Source organism: Phodopus roborovskii, unplaced genomic scaffold, assembly GCF_943737965.1.
Source record: "Phodopus roborovskii unplaced genomic scaffold, PHOROB, whole genome shotgun sequence".
Classification (NCBI taxonomy): Eukaryota; Metazoa; Chordata; class Mammalia; order Rodentia; family Cricetidae; genus Phodopus; species Phodopus roborovskii.
Window position 1 is genome coordinate 20,110,988 of NW_026126407.1, and position 22,228 is coordinate 20,133,215.

Below are 22,228 nucleotides of genomic sequence, written 5' to 3' on the forward strand. Positions count from 1 at the left end.
ATGGTTGGCAATGCCCTGGGATCCACATCATTAGGGAATCCAATAGACTAAAGTCCACTGAGGCCTAGCCTCATCCTATCCCTATCTGCTTTGTCTACCAAGGTTCCAGCCAGGGAGTTCAGGAACCTGGCTGTGAGTACAAGAATTGCCATGTCCTCTACCAGAGCTCCCCTCACCCCACCCAAGTCCCACTTGTAGCATTTGCAGTGGATTGCAGCTTCTTTTAACAGGCCAGGGAGAGGGTGTAGCTTCTAGAATTCAACAAGATGTATCCCTGGTTACCATGGTTTATGAAGGCCATCCTCCTTGAAGGGGAGAAGGCAGTGGGCAAGGGCAAGTCCACCTCTAGCCATTAATCAACAGGGTCACTGCCAGTGGCCACTGTCTTCAGAGCACTGGTAGGCAATAAATTCAATTTCTCCAAATCCAGTTGGCAGTTAAGAAAATAAATTAAGGGACAAACCAAGGTCAGGTTTTCTCTTACCACAGCATCAGACAATTGTTTCAAAATATATTAGATTTGTTTTTTATTGTAGAGCACACACATATTAGGGCAAAGTGCTGCACACACAACTACAAATCATTTTGGAGGGGGGGGAGCAGTAAAAAAGAAAAAAAAATGAAACAAAAAACAAAACGAAAAACAACCCAAAACCACAGAAGACCTGCAACTGCTTTAATTAAGCAGTCTCAACTTGAGGACTCCACATTGGCAAAGGATTTCTGACCTCAAAGAGGGATTTCCTGATGGCTGGCTGCTCCCCACATTTCTGCAGCCCCTGAGGCCTGAGGTCAGGCCTCTGTGCACCTCTGGAGTTGTGGTGGCATGGTTGCTCAGAAGGCCTGTTTTTGGCAGGCCCAGTCCTTGTCTGGCTGCCAAAGACATTCCTAATGAACCTGGATCAGCAAAACCCCACAGCTTTCCAGGATCTGAGCAGGCAGCAGCTGTCAAAGACTTTAACTTTCTATTATCTTTACAAGTTCCTTTCCCAGCACCCATGGCCCTGAGGCAGAGAAAGTACCAACCCAAAATGCAGGTCTGACTTCTGGCCTTGGATAGAAGCTATAGATGAACAAGAGAGGACACACCTTCTTAGATAGATGATGGGGGGGGGGGGAACTAAGATGGCCAACTGAGGAAAAAAGGAAAAAGCCAAGAGATTATTGGAAGGGGAAATACCTCAGAACAAAAGAAACAAAGCCCTACCACACACCTCAAGTCCCCATAACCCAAATGCTAGACTGGAAGCAAATCAATCCCTCTAGCTAGAAACAATTTCTACAAATGACCCACTGCAGCAAATCTAACTGTTCCATACAACCACACACATAAGCCTAAAAGGAGCAACCCAGAAAATGGGTATGCTCTTGGCAAGAGGTCAGGACCACTGAGCTAGTCTCTTGACCACCCAGGACTGGTGGGCAGAGCAAGCTGGAGGGCATGCAGGAAACCTGGGGACTCAGAAATGGGATGGCAGGGCCTGGCACTGTTTAAAGCCCACACCCAGCCAACCCGAATAGTGAGGAACAGGGTTATTTGCATGAGCTTCCAGAGCCTGGGCAGCATGTGAGATGTAGGGGCAGCAGGCCCAATGCAGGACCTGTATGGCTCCAAGAGACTTCATCCAAGCATGAGCATCAGTGGAAAAAAAGGGCTAGCAAAAGACGCCTTTGTTTAAATTTAAAACACTGCAAAGTTTACATTTAAAGCCCAAACAAGGATTCCTTAACCAAATCATTTTGTGTGTTTAAATAAATCTAGTCTGACACATTTCCACTTGAAGACAGCTGTCCCCACTATCTTGACTGGCTACTCTGGTTATAAGTGTTCCCCTACAGAAGCTAACAGCCTTTTCCATCAAGGAGGAAAGCCAAGAACATAAGAACCCAGGTGTTGCGCCAATTCTGTTCTTTAGCCTTAATAGGCAACAAAGGAAGGAAAACATATATAGGACCAAAATAACAAACAAAGAAAAAACACTCAAATGAAACAGAAGATGGGGCAGCTACATCAGGATTAGCCAGAGTTCCAGGAGGGCACAGGGCCTCAGTGTCTCCGCATCTTCACCTTGCGGGTGGGGCTGCCTGCTCCCTCTGGGCAATCTTCCGAAGACTCATAGGATTTGCGCCAATAGTTCTCAGAGCTAAAGCTACCCCTCCGCCGGTGTGTGGGTAGAAGCACAGACCTCCGGTTTTCCTCTTTGTCCATCTCCAGGATTCGGGGTCTGCAAACAATGGGAACAAGTTGTTACTTGAGAAGTCAGAGTGGTCTAATTGTGCCACCACTATAGGGGATTCAGAAGCACCGCCATCCTGGGATTGAGATGTCAATCCAGATGCACTAACAGTGGTGGGGCCTGCCCACTAAGTGACATTGGGCAAGCCTTGTCTTGGGGATATCTCTTAGGCACCTTGTGGAGCCTACTTATTTCTGGCTGTGGTGCTCAGTACTGTCATGTCTGCTGTTCATAATCATCCCTGAAACCTTGTAACTGCCTTGTCTCTAAAACAACTATGATCTTTACTGCCTCAGAGCTTCAGTTCTTACAGAACTTCTCTAAGAAATCCCTTGTTCATTTCTAAGTACCAAGATGTTCTCTTAACACCTAAGTGTAAACTTATGTTTATGCCCAGATGAGACTGAACAAGGCAAATCATGGGGCATTTCTCAGAATTTCTGCTGGCCTCTCTCTCTCTCTCTCTCTCTCTCTCTCTCTCTCTCTCTCTTGTGTGTGTGTGTGTGTGTGTGTGTGTGTGTGTGTGTGTACACGTGCGCATACGCCTGTAGGCATGTGTGTTCCACCAATGCCACTTTCCCAAAAGACAAGGCTTCGAAGGAATGGACAAACCAGGTTCCTAAGTAGCCTTCATACAGACCATCAGTTGCTTGCAGGCTGTTGAGGGCTCTAAGTACCTGTGGGCAGCATCAGGGTCTGCTTTGCGGTGGGACCTTTTGGGTTTCAGCGCAGGGTCTCTGTTGTTTCCTGACAGGCGATCTGAAGCAAAGTTGGGTGGCAATGTGGAGCTGCTCAGGGATTTTGTTTCTAAACGCGGTGCATCTAATCTTGTCCTGCAAGGGAAACACAAAACATGGCCTCTGGTAGGTAATAAGTCCCATCCAACAGATAATTCTCCAGTGAAGACTGGATTGGCATGCAAACTAGCAGTCTGTGTTCTGTGCCTTGGTCTCTTTGTGGTTCGATTAGAGGTTGGTCTAGTGATTTACAGAGAATGTCACTTCTGTTTGGATAGCTCCCATGTACTACGCATGCACTCTCAGCCACAGAAGGCAGCATTTCTTTGTGTTTTTGGTTTTTCAAGATAGAGTTTCTCTGTATTAACAGCTCTAGCTACCCTAGAACTTGCTTTGTAGACCAAGCTGGCCTCGAACTCACAGAAATCTACCTGCCTCTGCCTCCCAAATGCTGGGATTAAAGGCATGCACCACCACTGCCTGGATGAAGGTAGCAGTTCTTTACCCATTCTGAGTTGTAGTTTCTCTAGGATCGTCTACCTAACCTGCCAGAGCATTGTGGGTATACTTCAACAGATGTCCTCATCCCTGCCAGGAATACAAACACAAAGAGGGTTTTGCCCCAGGTCTACAGAAGAGGTGGAGAAAAGCAGAACCACCTTACTTTCTCATAAACAAAGGGTCATGAAGGCTAAGTGGCAGGGCCAGGAAATGGAGAAAAGCCTAGCCTACTCCATATCCTTGCCATACTCACTTAAGCAGTGACTCTTTGGGGAATGTTAAACAAGCAGAGACCAAAAGGGCTTCATTTATAATTACACATAATATACAACACAACGTATTTTTATTATATATAATATATAAATATTATTATATTTAATTATGTATATGTATGTGTGTTGTGGGGGTATATGCAGGTGTCCAAGCAGGCCAAAGAAACTGGATTCCATCAAGATGTCTAAGGCAGAGGCAGTTTTCACTGTGATGGAGCAGAGCTGCCTGGGGGCACCATAATGCTGGGAGAGGGGGAATCAGTTCCCACTTACTATGCTCCAGAGAGGGCAAGGGCATCTGTGGGGGCAATAGGTTAGGCATGGTCAAAGCTAGGGAAACCAGGATCTAGCTACTCATACTTTCCTGAGGAATATAGCAGAACATATCTATCACACCCACCCTCTGTTCATCCATTCACTAATTGGGGTGGGGCTCCCCTGCACACCTCTGGCTCCAATGGTAAAACAAGCCACTGAACTCAGGCTCCTATAACCTGTCATATGTGAATCCCACATCCCCTTGCTCTCAGTGGCGTCCTATAGCCATCCAGGTTTGTATTAATCTCCACTTCATTTCTAGTGCAGCATAATGAATGCCTCAGAGCTTGTGTTCCCTCTATGAATGGAACTGGAACTTCAGACATGCTAAGTGAGGCTCTAGAATGGACCTATATCCTCTAGGCCAAAGAGTACCTCTCTGGCCAAACTACATCAGAACCTGAGACCCTTCTGTTCTTGGATGAGGCCCAATCATTTAAGTACATAAAGCCTTTCTCAACTTGCTCCTCTCCCTAGTGAGCATTCAGTGGCTAACTTCCCCCAAAGGAGACACAGGTAAAGAGATCACTCAGGAATGACCTGAGGTCAGACTGCTGTCAGATATGGCTACTAAACACAGACACAAACACAGACATGGACATGGTCATGGTAAATTGGTACTTCCAGATTACAAACAGTGGAAAACAAAAGGGACACCATAAGAAACAATCCAGAAGCTTGATGCATGAGGGCTGAGGGATCCATGGGCTCACAATGAGGCTTGGAGACACATGGGTGGCTTTACAAACAATGTCACATTTACAAAAAATGTTATTAAAAGGGTTCAATGGGGACTTGCTGCTTTTGTGGTAGTAGAATATTTCCTATTTCCCAAAGTGTTAAAATGCATCACTGAAGACAGCACCTGAAAAAATTTTGTGACTTTACGCTCATAAAGATTTCTTCACTCTAGCATCCTTAGCTGTATGTTTGTCCTTGAATATTTGTATGATTTAATAAAGTAAAGAGAGGGAGAGATCACATGGGTCTGGTATAGTTCAGTGGTAAAGCATTGGCCCATTCATAAAACAAACCAAATCATACTAACAATACTCCTAGCACCAGCACAGAACCCAGAACATACTAACCTCAGCTAACCACTTGCATTCTTAAAACCTACTTTATCAAAAGTGACCTATTTATACTGCCATGTCTTACTTCACCTAGTTCAATGGACAGTGCCATCTGAGGAATTCAAGTATTGTAAACAGACCAAGTGGAGCCCTGAAAGCTTCCTAGACAGTCAAGACCTGAAAAAAATCTTGCAAGCTATCTCCTGAGGTACCAATGCTAATCTAAGATCTTCCTTAACCCCTCCATCTGCACCAGTTAGTCCCCTAAATTTGATGGACTTTCAGCCACTGAATATACCATTTCTGTCTAGCTAGTAGTTTCTAGTTCAGAAATCCGATGTACTACACCTTCCCTGATTCTCCCACTAAGGTGGATATGATTAATTTTGATACTTTTTAAAAAATATTTATTATACATACAGTGTTCTGTCTACATGTCTTCCTGCAGGCCAGAAGAGGGCACTAGATCTTATTCCAGACTGTTGTGAACCACCCTGTGGTTGCTGAGAATTGAACTCAGGATTTCTGGAAAAGCAGCCAGTGCTCTTAACTGCTGAGCCATCTCTCCAGCCCAATTTTGATTTTCTTTCTGGTGGACCCTCAGGGGACATATTCTGTGCTTTTCTAGCAGTGTGCCCTTTGCTTTGTGCTGTAATGGCATGCAAAAATAGAACTATGGCCCATATACAATAAAAAAATATGGTAACAAGCCAGAAATCCCTGCTCAAAAATCATCCCAAGCAACTCACTTCCTGCCTGAGCCCCCTTCCACAGTCACACCTCCTACTCTCAGTGTTAATATATGAGCATGTGGCAGCAAGCCCGGTCTTCTGGGGGAAGAACACTAGGGTACACAGCAGGAAGTCATATAGACACTAAAACCCCCATTCATTACTACCATGTCCCAGAACTAATACTTCATCCCTGAAGTTGGTTAGTCTCTTGGTCATCTAACCAGTACTTGAACCCTTTAACTACCCTCTATAAAAGAAGTTGGGTCCAGTTTTTCTCCAGGGGTAGCAGTGACCACAATATCCAGAGACACTGCTAGACATGGGCCCTTTTAAGGACATGCTACTTCATACACTCCTGTCAGGTAGTTTGTCCCCCCACCCCCATATTTACAATTCTCATTCTCTCTCTTTGAGACAGGGTCTCTCTCTATTTAGACTTGTCCTAGAATTTGCTATGCAGATCAGGCTGGCCTAGATCTCAGAGATCTGCCTGCCTCTGCCTCCCAGCCTATAGTTCTCTTTATTTTTTTTCTAGTATTTTTTTTGGGAGGGGGGCTGGGAGGGTTTTGAGACAAGGTTTCTCTGTATAGACCTGGCTGTCCTGGATCTCAGCCTGCAACTAGGCTGGTCTCAAACTTGTAGATCACCTGCCTCTGCCTCCCAAGTGCTGGAACCAAAAAGAATGTATTTGTTGTCGGGCAGTGGTGGTACATGCCTTTAATCTCAGCACTTGGGAGGCAGAGGCAGGTAGATCTCTGCGAGTTCGAGAACAGCTTGGTCTACAAAGTGAGTTCCAGGACAGCTGGGGTTGTTACACAGAGAAACCTTGTCTTGGAAAACAAAAGAAAACAATGACAAAAAAGTTATTTTATTATCTTATGAACATTTTGTCTGCATATAAGTATGTGCGCCTAAAGAATTCAAAAGATGGTGTCAGATCCCCAGGAACTAGAATTACAGATGGTTGTGAGCTGCCATGTAGGTGCTGAGAAAAGAAGCCAGTTCCTCTGGAATAACAGCAGTGCTCTTAATTGCTGAGCAATCTCTGACAGGCCCCTTTAAAGATTTAATTTTTAATTTAATTTTAGCTAGATATGGTAGCATGCACATTTAATCCCAGAACTTGGAGGCCAGCCTGATCAGCTAGGATATACAGTAAGACTGTCTCAAGACAAGTGTAAGTGTGTAAGTGCCCTAAGAATATTGGAGCCACTGCAGCTGAGATACAGTTATGAGCTGCACAGTATGGATCTAGGAATTGAATTCGGTTTCTCTGGAAGAACAGCCAAGTGCTCTTAATCACTGAGCTTGTTTCTTAACTCAAGCATATAACCCAGTGACACATGGGCAGGGAAGTGGATGAAGGCAGAGTCCACCACTATGAAAACCTGAAAACCACCAACAAGCCAGGAGGCCTGGGTTCAAGATCTCACTCAACCATGTACTGTCACCACAAACAAACTGGTTTGTAGTTTGAGGATTTTATTCCCAAGCCAACTCAAAAGGAGCCACATTTTGCTTAGACAGCAAGCACATGGTAGATATCCATCCTCTTTCCCCCTATGAGATCCCTGAAAAAGGATCTTGCCAGTTGTAACTGAGCTACCAGGAGTTTATACAATCTTTATCTGAACTTTAGGCAGGTCTGACTCTTACCCCTGACTAAAAGAAACAGGCAGAGTAACATTCAAACTCTACTCACTGAACTTGGTCTCACCAAAAGACACCATAAGGTCACTTCTGATATCTGGGTAGTATCTGGATTTCTGTCTTTTTATTCACTGACAGTCCAAATTACGCTCCACTTATTAAATAATATCTCTTTTTGCCTGTGTGGATACTCCTCTAGTTTCCTTAAGGATGAATTTGGAAATTCACAATGGCCATGTATATAGGCTGTGACAGCTTAAAGAGGGACAGCATGCTGAAGGGCTACAGGTATACAAGGTGTTCTGAATGCCAAAATGGTTAGCACAGGGCCTCGGAGGACAGCTAGGTTAACCAGTGTGTACATGTGGGAAATTTGAGAGTGGTGATGTGGACCAAAACATGAACATGTTAGAAAGAAAGGTGCTTCCAAAAAAGCCATCCTGAAACAGAACCAGGTCATAAGTTCATTAACTGCATTGGGGCTATAGGTACTAAGGTAGAATAAGATAAAGGGAAGAATCTCAATAAACTAGGCTGGATACTTAGAAATTCATTCTGCCATCAAGAAAGACATCTAGAGCCAGGCATTGATAGTGCACGCCTTTAGTCTCAGCACTTGGGAGGCAGAGGCAGGCAGATCTTGGTGAGTTCGAGACCAGCCTATCTACAGATTCAGTTCCAGATATTACACAGAGAAACCTTGTCTGGAAAAATAAAAGACATCTATGTCAATCCTTAGAGTAACCTGGGTTGGCTGATATTCACTATCAAAGGTGCAAGTTGTTTCACAAAAATATAAGCTCAGTCCAAGTATAAGGGGAAAAAAAAAAATTGAAGCAAATCCCACTGCAACATTCTTTTGTTTGCTTTTCAAGACAGAGTTTCTCTGTGTAACATTCTTAGCTGTCTTGGAACTCACTTTGTAGACCAAGCTGGCCTCAAACTCACAGAGATCTGCCTGGCTCTGCCTCTTGAGTGCTGGGATTAAAGGCATGTGCCACCATGTCCAGCTTTGCAATATTCAATAAAATACCCAGCCAATTAAGTCTGAGAAATTGTTATAGCCAAGAGGAGTAAAGTGACATAACAATTAAATGTAACATAGGATACACCTTGGATGAGAACAGACACATGAAAAAAATTAAGTAAACCTAAGTGTGATGGTTAATCTCAATCATCATTTTATTGAGATATAGAATCACCTGGGAGATGAGCCTTTGGGCATGGAGGCTTATAGAGGATTATCTTGATTGAGTTAAGAAGACCTGCCCATTGTGGGTGGCACCATTCCCTTGGCTGAGATACTGAACTGTATAAAAAAGACAAAAGTGAGCTGAATACAATCATTCATTGCTCTCTGTTTGCTTATTCTATATGAAATGTGACCAGCTACCTAAATCTACCACTAGGACTTCCCCACCACGAAGGTCTATATCCTAGAACTATGATTGGAAATCAATTCTTTCTCTTTTAAGTTACTTTTGTCAGGGAATTTCATTACAGAAACAGGAAAACTAACCAAGATACTAGGTAAGTAAATCTAAAACTAAGGATGATGAATGGATCTCAAAGCCCCAGCCAGGCTCCTAACAAAGTGCTTTATTGCTGGGCTACATTTCCAGCCACAACTGATTTCCTTTCTTTTGTTGTTTTAAAGAAAGGGTCTTGCTGTAATGCCAGGCTGGTTTCCAATTCCTAGAATTAAGTGATTTGCTTCAGATTTCCAAGAAGCTGAGACTACAGGCATATGCCATTGTGTCGAATATATCTGGTATATAGACAGTACTGGTATTTCTCTCTGTACTGGGGATTTAACTCAGGGCCTGGATTGCCAGGTAAACACTCTACCACACTCTACCACTGAACTATATCCTAAGCACAGCATTCTTACTTTTTAGGGTCTCACAAACATGCTCTCTGTAGAGTAGGCAGATCTTCCTGCTTCAGCGATGGTCCTTAACTATAACAAATACATCTCACTAAATTTAAGGTATCAACAATAAAGGAAATGAAATACAGGGTACATGGAAACTCTAATAGTCTCACAATGTTCTACAAATCAAAAACTACAAAAAACAAAAAAACAAACCAGAGTGTATTAAGCTAATTGTTTTTCTTTCTTTCCAAGACAAGGTTTCTGTGTAGCCCTGGCATCTGGGAACCCGCTCTATAGACCAGGCTGGCCTCAAACTTACAGAGATTCTCCTGCTTCTGTCTCCTTAGTACTGGGATTAAGGACATGTGCCGCCACCACCCAGCTGCTGCTTTTCTAGTTCTTCAAATATCACTAGTTTTTAATTTTTGGTGGTAGATAAGCACATAAAAATATAATCTAATAGTGAAAATACAATCCAGTGTGAAGCCCCACAGCTTCTGTTCTGAATGCCTATTTTAACTGTATAGACATTTATTGCCTTGTATAGTCTTTGGACCTGGTTGAAGGCCAAAAGAATGTTGGATCCCCTATGACTGAAATTATAGATGGTTGTGAGCAGTCATCTAGGTTCTGCGAATCCAAACTCGGTCTTCTAGACAAGTAGGCAGGGCTACTAACCAATGAGCCAGCTCTAGCCTTTTTGAGACAGGGTCTCTCCATGTAGTCCTGACTGTCCTGGAGCTATGTAAACCAGGCTAGCTTTCAACTGAGAGATATCTACCTGCCTCTGCACCACCATACTTGACTTACATGTAACATTTTTTTTAAATAACAAAATTTTAAAACGTTTAAGATTTAAAAAGACTTCATTTAAATTTTAAAGGGGGTAAAATGGCAAACAATTTCCACCTCAAATGTAACCCGAATCTGCACACTAGACATGCTTTGCTCACTTTTAAACTTCAGAAATACAGGCTGGTGAATCCTAAAAGAGTTTGAGACCAGCCCGGTCCACACTGTAAATTCCAGGCTAGGCAGGACAACACAATAAAAATTATCTAAAATAAAAACAAAACACCAAAATAAAAAGAAGCACAAGCCTCATGTAGCCCAGGCTGGCCTTGAACTCCTCTACAACCTCCACTTCCTTGGGGTCAACATTTCAGGAGTGCCTCACTATGCTTGACTAACTTTCCTTTTCTCCCATAGCTAAGAACCAGCTAAGTACTACATCCTAATCTCCCACTCTTGTCACCTCTCCATCCCTAGCTCCTTCTAGAAGTGAAAGCCTAGGCATTTTTTAAAGTAGGCTAAGGCACAGTCTAAAAATAATCACAAAAAAGCATGTGTGACAAGTCCGAATGGGCGGTCGGGCACTCGCGTACACGCGCTCACGTGTGTGAAGTACCCCCAAATCTTGTTTTAAGATTGTGTCCAAAAGGACTAGGGATAACTCAGGAGTAAGAGCATGCACTATTCTTGCAGAGAACCCAAGTTTAGTTCTTAGCATCCATGTCTGCTGGCTTACAACTACCCAGAACTCTAGCTCCAGGGAATCTGACTCCCTCTTCTAGACTCCAGACACTTGCACATATGTGCACACTCACACACTGATACACACATAATTAAAAGCAAAATAAGCTAGGCGGTGGTGGTGCACACCTTTAATCCAGTACTCAGGAGGCAGACAGATATCTCTGAGTTTGAGGCCAGCCTGATCTACTGAGCAAGTTCCAGGACAGCCAGGGCTACACAGAGAAATTCCCACCCCCAGAAAATATGCTTAAAAGAAAAAAAAAAGTGTGCCAATAAATAAATAACAGGAGCACATCTTTGCTCAACACTGAACTTCCTAAATAGTCTAAAGATGTAAAATAAGAGAATTTATGTTTTTCTGCTCCCCTAGATTACAGTGGCATGCAAGAAGTAGAGAGGTAAGTTAAAGAAAATTCAGACAGGCTGTAGATAAGGCAGAGGATGCCATACATGAAGGTACTTACTTCCTGAGAATGATGACCGCTCTCCGTTCTTTAATGTCCTGAGGCCGTATGCAGTGAGTGATTTCATCAGCAGCATATCCACTAGAAAGAAACAGAACCAGTGAGAGAGTAGGAAAACAACCAAAGTTCTTGGGGGACAGGAATAGGACCAAACCTCATGGCCGCCCTTGGAGAAGTTCAAGAATCTACATGGGAGGGAAATACCATGTTTAAGCTCTAAGAAGTGTCTGCCTAGAAACGATTAAAGGAAAAACCTGGCACAGAAGATTCACAGGTCACTTAAGACAAAGTCTGAAGCAGGATACTCCTAGTATAGACTATAATCCCTTTTGTTTGAAGCTTGAGGGTAGGGCGTAGTGCAGAAAAGCATTTGGCTGGCACGTGTGAGGCTCTGGGTTCAATCCCCAGCACCAAATAAAAACAAAGAAACTCTGGAGGAAACGAGTGAAGGTAAAAGTCCTTGGTGAAAAACAGAAACCTACCCCCAGCCACGTATACAGAGGAAGACAAGTAAATCACTAAGTTCCAATACAGAACTTTCCTACTTGGAAAAAAGAAAAATAAAACCTTTAAAAAGCATCCTTTGGAGAGATCCAAATTTTGAAGACAGCTGTGTTTGGGATATTTTACGAATTTCCATCATAACGAAATTTCTACTTAAAAGTTAGGATTTTAAAACTATTTATAGGCTACTACTTATTCTCTTCTCAGCTGGCATCCCCCTGAAGTTCCAGGAATAATGGAGCCCCTTACATGTTCTCAATGAACACCCCAAGAGATAAGATATTCCCACTCCAAGCTACTCTATTGAGCTGCAGAGATCTACACAGCAAGATACCTGCCCAGCCAGGTACCAGGCCTGATGCAAGAGCTTGCCTTTAAGCTTTCCCATTTAAGATTTCTAGCTGCCCCTGGACAGGGTTTCTCTGTATGTAGTCCTGGTTGTCCTGGAACTCATGCTGTATGGCAGGCTGGCCTTTAACTCAGAGACTGGCCTGCTAATTCCTCCCCATGCTGGGACTAAAGGCCTGCACTACCACTCCTGGCACACACACCATTTTCTCATGGAAGCTCATCTGTTCCTTCTCTAGTGCAGGTGTTCGGATATTACATACTTAACTACTTGAAACACAAAAGATCTGGGAATGACTCCTTAAGGGCCAGGCTGTTCTAAGAGCAATGCTGAATTCAAAAGCCCAATAAGAAATACAAAAGACAAACTGTTTCAGGGTCAGCCCTTAGAGCAGTGGCTCACAACCTTCCTAATGCTGCTACCTCTAATACAGTTCCTCATGTTGTAGTGATCTCTACCCATAAAATTATTTCATTGCTACTTCATAACTAATTTTGCTAGTTATGAATTGTAATGTAAATATCCAATGGTCTTAGGTGACCCCAGTGAAAGGGTCATTTAACCCCCAGCTTGAGAATCACTGCATCAGAGGAAAGCACTTTTGATTTAAAAATCTGTTTCAAACAGTTGGCTGGAGCTAGCAGGAGCTCACGGACTCCAGACTGACAGCTGGGGAACCTGCATAGGACTGAACTAGGCCTCCTGAATGCAGGTGACAGTGGATGGCTTGGGCAGTTTGTGGGGCCACTGGCAGCATGACCAGGATCTATCCCCTAGTACATGAACTGGCTTTTTGGAGTCCAATTCCTATGAAGATATACCTGCCTCAATGTGGTGATGAGGCAGACTTCATTGACTCCCCATGGGAGGCTTTATCCTCTCTGAGGAATAGATGGTGCAAAAGCAGGCGGATCTCTAGTCTCCACAGCAAATTCCAGGACAGTTAGGGCTACAGAGAGAGTCCCATTCTGGTTGAGTCCATGCTGGAGGTAGAACAAGCTCATTGATAAATGCTTTACCTGTTCCTACCGCCACTCACAGCTGCTTCTAGATCATGATTCTTTGGCGCTCTCGTCCCCCCCCCCCCTCTCTCTCTCTCTCTCACACACACACACACACACACACACACACAGAGAGAGAGAGAGAGAGATTATTCTTAAAAGAGGCTAACAAATATCCTAAACCAAATAAAGATGGTAAATACTAATTAAGAGTTCCAAAAAGAATTACTAGACCAAAAGAATCTACTGACTTTTAACTGAGCACTAAAGAACACACTCTTCATCCTTATTAAAAACTGTGAGCCCATGAGAAGTGTCACATAAGAGGAGTTACAGAGGACTTGGGTTCAAATTAGAACTTTGTCAGCTACAAGTTTTTTGTTTGTTTTGAGACAGGGTCTCTCTACACACCCTGGCTGTCCTGGATGAAATTCACTATGTAGACCAAGTTATCCTTAAACTCAGGATCCTCCTGCCTCTCCTTCCCAAGTATTGGGATTAAATATGTGTACCATCTTGCACCGCCAAGCTACAAGTTATGTGACCAGAGTTAAGTCACATGCTTGAACAGAAAACCTTAGTTTCTTCAGTGATTGTAAGGAGAACAGTAGATCCTTTATTGTTCATTTTGTTATGCTCTATAATTTAGGTACTTATTTTTGTCATTATTATAGATCCAAAATGTTAAAAGGCAGACAGACACCACTTCCCTTCAAGGCAGACTCAAGAGTTAGACTATTTACATGATGGAAACCTTTGGCATGAGAGCAGTTGAGAGGCCTACCTAAGGGGTGAAAATGACGCTGGATAACTCCGAGTGCCTTGGACACTCCTACCATTTGCTAAGCATCTGGCACTGCTAAAGAGCCAAGACTACTTAGCAAGCCAGAGCCTTGAGTTTAGATCCTGTAGAGGAAACACAATCTTTGACCCCGTACAGGTTTCTACGTTCTACACTAGCAGGGGTTTTTTGACCCTATTCCCAGGCTAGGAGCTAACTCTAGTCTCATTATTTTTTCCCCATTTTGACTTTTAAGACAAGACCTCTCACACTGTAACCCAAGTAGGCCAGTAACTATATAATCCAGATTAGCCCCAAATCCACAGCACTCCTCCTACCTCAGGCTCTTGAATACCGAGATTTACAGGTATGAGCCATGTTATTATCATTTTATATGAGTGACTAGAGACTGAGCTGCAAGGTAGTCCTACATACAAGTATTATGTTTCACTTGGCTATTGTAAGTATGACCAAGGACCCTAACTTCTTATTTCCAACAAGAAACCACTTCTCTTAATGTAGCTCTGGAACAAATCCAGACTATTTGTCAAACCTTGAGTGCTTTCACGTTCCCTGCCCCATCCTCCAAAGAGTTAGAAAACAAACAAGCCATTCCAGGTCCCTGCCCTAAGCCCTGGCCTCACAACTAGTATGAATGGAGCACTACACTGAACCACAGAAATGACCTTGACATACCAACCCTATAAATATAGTATTCTAGAATTTCCTGTTATCTGTGATAGCCCACTTTGGTAGAAGAAACCCAAAAAGTTTTCCTGGCTGATCTTAAGCAGAAAATGCCCAGCCAAGACCACAAGAATGCCTTTTACTGCTAAGAACCCTACTTACTACAGGAGACACTAAAAATCTTACTCTTCCAGTCTGAAATATAATGTGCTCTGGGCCCAGTTCTACCCTTGATGTGAAAGGAAAGTTCTATGGCCACCTACTCCTGTTTTCACAGGAAAAGTAGAGGAATAGCTTACGCTGTCTAGCTGGTCACTCTCTGCCTGAGCTGAACCCCCATGCACAGCAACAATGCTTACTATGCCATCCATAACCACGAAGTGACAGAATCTAGCTCTGTCACTCATTAATCCCAGACCATAAATGACGAGGAAGCTGACATCTGTCTCCTCTCTCCAGGTAAACTTTCCCTAAGCCTCCTGCCCCAAATTATTTCCTCCATGCTACCCAACCACATCATCTCATGGCAAAGAAATTGTGTTCCTTCTAAGACAACAAACACTATGTTCAAAGACCTTACTCAATTCTGTATACTGGACAAAAAATTAAATGTGTACTAATATTCTACACCAAAACAGCTTATGACTTTGAAGCCTCTTTTTTAAAACCATCAAAACAGATTGCAACAAGTCTTTCTTTAGAGAACTGTACAGAAAGGTAATGAGTCCGGAAAACCATTACTAAGGAAATGTGCAGGACTATGCATGTCTCTTCTGGGGACAGCCATAGAGATCGAGTTGATAAGGCTCACTTCCAAGATGGCCACCTTTCCCCATCTGTTCCATGTCCTGCTTAGGCCAGGGCAAACCAAAAATGAACTGGACAAAGTCACATCCTAATATTAACCTCCCTTTGATGGGCTATTTTTCCTAGGCAGCCCCTTTGAGCCTGCCTCATCATTGATAGACTTTTAGGAGACGGAAGCCAAGGGCTAGGGTTGTGGTAGGAGCCACTGGTACACAGGGAGGACTGTGAACTCAAAGCTCTAAGAAAAGAAATGGCTTAACTTTAAAGAAGTCTTGGGGCTTTTTGGACACTGATATATCCCAATTCTGTACACACCAAAGTACTGACAGTGGTTCATCTCTTGAGACATCTTTAACTAAACTTCGAGAATTCAGTCATATGGGTTGGAGAGATAGCTCAGAGGTCAAGGGAACTGGCTGCTTTTCCAGAGGTCCTGAGTTTAATTCCCAGCAACCACATGGTGACTCACAACCATCTGTAATGAAATCTAGTGCCCTCTTCTGACCTGCAGGAATACATACAGACAGAACATTGTATACATAATAAATAAACAGATCTTTAAAAAATTTAACAAATCTTTAAAAAAAAAAAAAATCAGCCATAATAGAGATTCAACCTTTTTTTTTTTTTTTTTGATTAACCAATCACAACTTTTCTGACAACTCTAAAGCATCATTGGCTTCCTTTTAGCACAAGAGATAAGTAGGACCATTTAGTAATTTGTTTATGGCTGGTACACTCACACTAGGGAGGCAGAGGCAGGTTGATCTGTCAGTTTCCTAGTATACATGAGTGAATTCTAGACCATCCAGCCCAACATAGTGAAACCCCCACCTCAAAAACAAACAAATAAATAAACAAAATTTGCAGATGTTCAAACAGCTAAGACAGTGATGCTGAAACTTCCAAGTTTACATAATCTTTTGGTTTTGGTAGCTGAATGTGTTCAGTAAGTAACAAGCAAAAACAGAAAATCCCATCTGCGTTTCTTGGTAACAGGGTTTAATTTGTCATGGGGCCTTGCTGGCCTCAAAGAATATAGGAATAAATACCAGTCCTATGAGACTGAGTATTGCACACTAACTGCTCAAGCTAAAGTGGCCAGACAGTCAGCCCTGAGATTTTTGTGGCCTCTTTATTCTTTGCTTGCTCTGAGTTTCCTGTTTGAGATCATGGCTCCCATCTAGCTGTTTCTCCTTTGCTACTTTCAACTTGTTAGGCCTGGCAACAAAATAGGAAGCCAATCAACAACCAACAGCCCTTCCAGGGAGTGTATAGCCCTAAAACAGGAAAATTTCAAACAGGCAAGTGAAATAGATGGTTCAGTTCTGCTAGACTGACTTCCTTAGTTTGATAGCAGGAACCCATAGAGTCAACCCTCACAAGTTGTCCTCTGATGTGCCACAAGCACATATGCATACACACAAATAAATGTACATAATGAAAACAAAAAATTCAAACAAGAGGTGCAGCCCAGGACTTTTCCCAACTATTTTAAGCTACAAAGCTGAATTTTGCTTTCAATCAGCCAAACAAGATCACCTATTAGCCCCAAACTTAGAGATGCCAGAATGCTTAATCCCCCAATACTAGTAACCAGAAGAGTGAAAGACTAAGCTCACAATGAACGACTAAGTGAAGCAGTCAGTCTACTGGTGGCCAAGACCCAGGTGTCTGGAAAGGACTACAAAGCAGTGATTAAGTTTAAAAGCAGTTAGCCTTGAGGTGATGGTCTAACTAAAACAACTGGAGTCTGTTTTTTAAAATCCTTTTTTATTATAAAGTAATGTATATATTGCTTTTTTATTTGTGCATATATGTGGGTGCACATGCACATAAGAGGCCAGAGGTCAACTTCAGGTGCCATTCCTCAAGCATCATTCACCTTGCTTTTTTTTGAGACAGGGACTCTCAATGGTTTAAGAAGGCTATGTTGGGTGGCTAGTGAGTTTTGTCTCCACTTCTCTGGCCCTGGGGTTTCAAGTATGGCATCACATCTGGCTTTAAAGAAGGAAAATAAGGAGTGGGAATCAAACTTAGGTCCTTATGCTTCTAAGCACTAAAGTTCAGTTCACCAACTGAACCATCTCCAACTCTGTGGTCTGTTTTAATCTGCCCTATTCACTTTACAGAGCCAGGACAAAGAATATGGGACAACTGACATGAAGAAAAGGCAAATGAGAGATCTCTAGAGAACAGCATAAAAAGGGGACCCCCTGCCGGGCACTGGTGGCACAGGCCTTTTAATACCAGCAGAGGCAGAGGCAGGTGTATTTCTGAGTTTGAGGCCAGCCTGGTCTACAGAGCAAGTTCCAGGACAGGCTCCAAAATGATACAAAGAAACCGTCTCACCCTCCCCCAAAGGGGGGACCCCTCCCAGGCCCAAACTGGGAGTTACCAATAGTCAAAACCTGCCAGTTTGGTTGGGAAAGAAATGTAAAACATTTCTACAGTGGTCTGTGAAGCCTTGCTCTAATAAAAATGCAGGTCTAGACACCAGAGTCAAATGTCTGCCACTAATCAAAACATGTGCTGAACATCAATAAATGTAAAACAATTTTGCCATGGTGCTTTTGCCACACACAGATACTACTGCACTAACAAGTGAAGATAGCAATTGCTGTAATTCATCTATACCCACATTCATCTATCTGTTTTCATCTAACGTGCAGCTTTAATACTCTCACCTCTGGAAAATGAATCCATAAGGAAAGAAGCAAAAAGCAAACTTCTTATAGGCTTATAGGATTTGGTAAGGGGCATTACTAATAGGCAGGTACTTATTTAACTGCATACCAAGCAAGCAAAGTACCGTGAACAGGTTCGTGAAGATTTAAATTATCATGTGTGTCTAGAACCCTAGGACAATAGTTCTCAACTGGAGATGAAGCTGTCCTGCAACCCTCACCTACTGAGACACCTGTCAATGTCTGGAGCCGATTTTTTACTGTCATAAAATTGTTGTTAGTGTAGCAGATAAAGGCCAAGGATGCCCCCCCCCCCACTGCATGGACAGCTTACCCAGAAAAGAATTTAAAGCTCCAAGTATCAACAGTAGTAGTTATTAAGAAACTACTGTTTTCACCAGGATAATCCCCTAATAGAACCTCTGATATGGAATGCCACCTGCCTCACAGCATCCACGTTTACCAATGACTACAATCTACTGCTGCATTTGAAGCTCTGCTACTTTGTGATTTCGCCATTCTGACTAATTTCTAGTCATTCTTTAGTTCCAGCTTCCTTCCTACCAAGAACTTCCAACATTCACAGTAATATGTTCCCTCAACATGCTTCTTTGATTATCTTTCTGGACTCTTGATGATTCACCTAGTCTAAAGCCTCTACTGAGAATGAACTGTGAAGACTGGAGTCATGTCTCAAAAGCCACCAATTCCCTAGCACCCTTCCCACCCAGAGCTGGGGCTCACCAAATAGTTGTATAGACACTTGAGTGCCTAGCCCATGTCATGCTGTTAGACACCAAATCACATTTAAAAGTTGGCACCATCTGTTATACAGCTAAGAAATTCAACTCTGAGAGGACACCCGTAAGATCCCAAAGAAAGCTAGCCATGATGGCTCACTCCTGCAATCCTAGCACTCTGGAAGCAGAGACAGTAATAGTGCTGAGTTGGAGGCCAGCCTAGGCTACAGGCTGAGACTCTGCCCCCCCCCCCAATAAAACCCCAAAGCATAATGGATTCAAAGCCTGGGGTAGCACTTTCCAGGACACAGCTGTGCCTCCCGCACTAACTCTAGAGCCAAGCTTAAATCCAGGAAGGGCTGGAAGGAACTGGGAAAGCTTTAGGACTTTACTACTGCAAAGAAAGACAATTTTCCTGATGACGCAATCTTGTTAATCACTAACAGACCTGCACATTAAGAATTTCTAAGTTTTGCTTTTAAATCTGGGAGTGCGCTGTAGGGGGAGTCTCTAAGTGCCTGAGAATTCCCCATTAAGCAGCCAGTCACTGGGAACCAACCCTCTAGACAACCTCAGAAGTGTATGAGGAAAAAAAAATTCCACTAAATGACCAAATGGCCTTTGTGTGACATCCTTTCAGGACCAAGAAACTTCAACAAGGTAGACCCCAAAAACCTCCCTTACACAGCAAGCTCCCTGGAAATGCCTTCTTTTGGAAGGTGGGTGGGTGGATGGATCGTTTTTGATCTACTTGCAGCAGCCCTCTTTGCCTCAGCCTCATGAGTGCTGAGCATATAGGCATGTACTACTAGACTCAGCTGGGATCCCTTCTAAAAATATTTTGTCAAGACATCCATCTGGAAGCACCATACGTCTGGGACACTTGAAACAGTTGTAGACTAGGCCTCATTTTAACCAAGCTTACCTCTTTTTTTTTTTTTTTTTTTTAAGGGCTGGAAGAAGACAGCCCCCAAATAAAATTTCATTTCATATAAAGCCCAACAGTGTTGCAGCTGGCCAGGGCACTGAACTAATTCTTAGCAGTATCTGGGGCCCCAACTGGCCAAGAGCCTAAGATGTGGTCACCAAATCACAAGGCCAAACACCAGGTCAACAGACCAGCTGTATTTTGTTTTAGTAGATCCCAGTAACAGCTATGGCATTTCTACAAAGTGCCTACACAGGCCCAAAACTAAGAGTGTTTCTGGCTAAACCACTAAATTGTTCAACCCCAAGGAAGTCATTCTTTCCGAGAATGGAGAAATCTGTACTAAAAACAAAACAAAAACAACCCCCCCCCCCCACCAAAAAAAAAAAAAAAAAAAAAACAACCAAAAAACTCAAGGACTCTGCCTACATTTTCTGTTAAGGAATCCACCATACTTTGTTAAACCACAAACAATGGAACAGAGAAAACTTTTAGAGACAAGAGACCAGGGGAAACTTTTAGATAGTTAAGCACAGGTTTTCTTTCTTTTTAAGATATGGAAATGAAGTCCAAAACCGAAAGTAATTTGCTTAAAACCACATGGAAAACACGAAGCCTTGAGTTCTTCTATCTCTAGGCCCCACAAAAACCCGGCCAGTGTATATCTGTAATCCCAGCACTTGGGAGGTGGAGGCAGGAGGATCACATTCAAGATCATCTTTCTTTGTGTAGAAAGATGAAGGCTATCCCGAACTAGCGGAGACCCCTGTCTTGAAAAACAAAATGCAGAACAAGCACCACGTATCTGTGAAACAGGAGTCCTATGACAGCCTTCAGAAAATGCTTAGCCTCTCAGAATGAGGCTTTTTTAGATGAATTCCCAGATAAACTATTATGACCACTTTAAACCTGCCTGCAGGTACAGAATTCCATATTGGCCTCATCCCTCTAAGAGTTTTTAGACACAAGATTCCTATGGTCTGCACGAAAAAGGATGAGTCAGACCATAAAAAGAACAGGTTCCCATCAGCTGTGGCTTCCAGGACCCGGCTGGAAAGGGTTCGGCGGCAAGGTGCAGGGCCAGCCCCTCCCAGGTGTGTGTTACCTGAGCACAGTCACGCTCCCCCTGCGCACCGGCAGAGAAAGCACAGGTTCCGACACCCGGATGGGCTTGAACTGGAACTTGCAGCCGAAACAAAGTGCCGAGTCGCTAAAGAAAGACACAGACACGATCGGGCGCTCGAAGATGTGGATGGGGTCTACGTGAGATACGATGCAGCCGCCAGGCTGGTAGTCGTTGATGACTGCGCTGTTGACGAAGCCCTCGGGGATAACGCGGTGCTCCACCAGCTTCTGGATCACCAGCTGATGCACCCACTCGGGGATCTCATCGACGTCGCCTGGAGGGTAGAGGCGCTCCTGGCCTGGCCCGCGCTTTTGCAGCTGGGCGCCGTACGTGTAGCCCTCGCCGAAGAAGTACTTGTTGCGCAGGGGGGCCCGGTCCACGGTGTGCTCGTTGTACAGGCCTTTCTCGGCACGGGACACCACCTCGTCGATGCGGGCCTCGATCTTGGAGCACTCATCCTGGCTGAAGAGACGTATCTGGCGGATTCCGCTCTTCACCTTGCGCGCCTCCTCCTCCTTCTGCAATTGCTGCTCCTCGTAGTCGCTGCGTTCCGGGTCCGAGTCCTCCTGGTATTTCCGTTTGGTGGTCCCGGATACCGGGTAAGGCTCGGCGGCGGCCGCGGCAGCCGCGGCGGCGGCCACAGCGGCTGCTGCAGCAGCGGCGGCTTCCCGGCTGCCTGCCTTGTAGTTGTCCCGGGACGTCATGGACTTGAGCTTCTCACGCAGGTCCGTGTAGCCGCTGGCGGCCGCCATGGCCCCCGCAACTCAACTCTAGGGTCCTCCAGGGCGGCCCGGCATGGCTCTTAGGGGACGCGCCCGGGGGCCCGAGAGGGAAGCGGGGGTCCTCAGTGCCAGGTCGTCATGCCTGGCCCAAGGAACCAGCGGGGGGCGTAGAGGGGCCAGGAAGGGGTCGAACCTCAGCAGCGGTCGGTCATGCAGCACAAGCGACAGCGAGGCTTCTTCCTCCTCCACCTTCTCCACGTCCCGAGGAACAAGGGCGCCGGCAGCGCCTCATGCCGTGGAGGCTTCCCGTGAAGACTCGGCCAGACTCTGGGTCAGACCTGAGACGCCCGGCCCGGCCCGCACTTTAAAGCTCTCCTCACGACGTCACCTCCTGCCCGCCCGACCTCCGACAGCGCCGCTCCTTAGCGGGCTTCTCGGCGCGCATGCGCAATGCAATCGGCCACGAGACTCCGTGCACTCTGAGCATGCGCGTGCGTG

The 22,228-nt window shown here is 44.3% G+C and overlaps 1 protein-coding gene across 1 annotated transcript; it reads right to left on the reverse strand.

Annotated features, from left to right (window-relative positions):
- Positions 1 to 499: 499 nt before the first annotated feature.
- Alkbh5 (alkB homolog 5, RNA demethylase) lies at positions 500 to 22,228 on the reverse strand. Its single transcript, XM_051180501.1, has 4 exons — positions 20,988 to 22,228; positions 11,399 to 11,479; positions 2,915 to 3,070; positions 500 to 2,225 (listed from the first exon to the last, which is right to left on the reverse strand). Exons 1-4 carry the CDS (start codon positions 21,758 to 21,760, stop codon positions 2,048 to 2,050), a joined length of 1,188 nt encoding a protein of 395 aa, XP_051036458.1. The 5' UTR covers positions 21,761 to 22,228; the 3' UTR covers positions 500 to 2,047.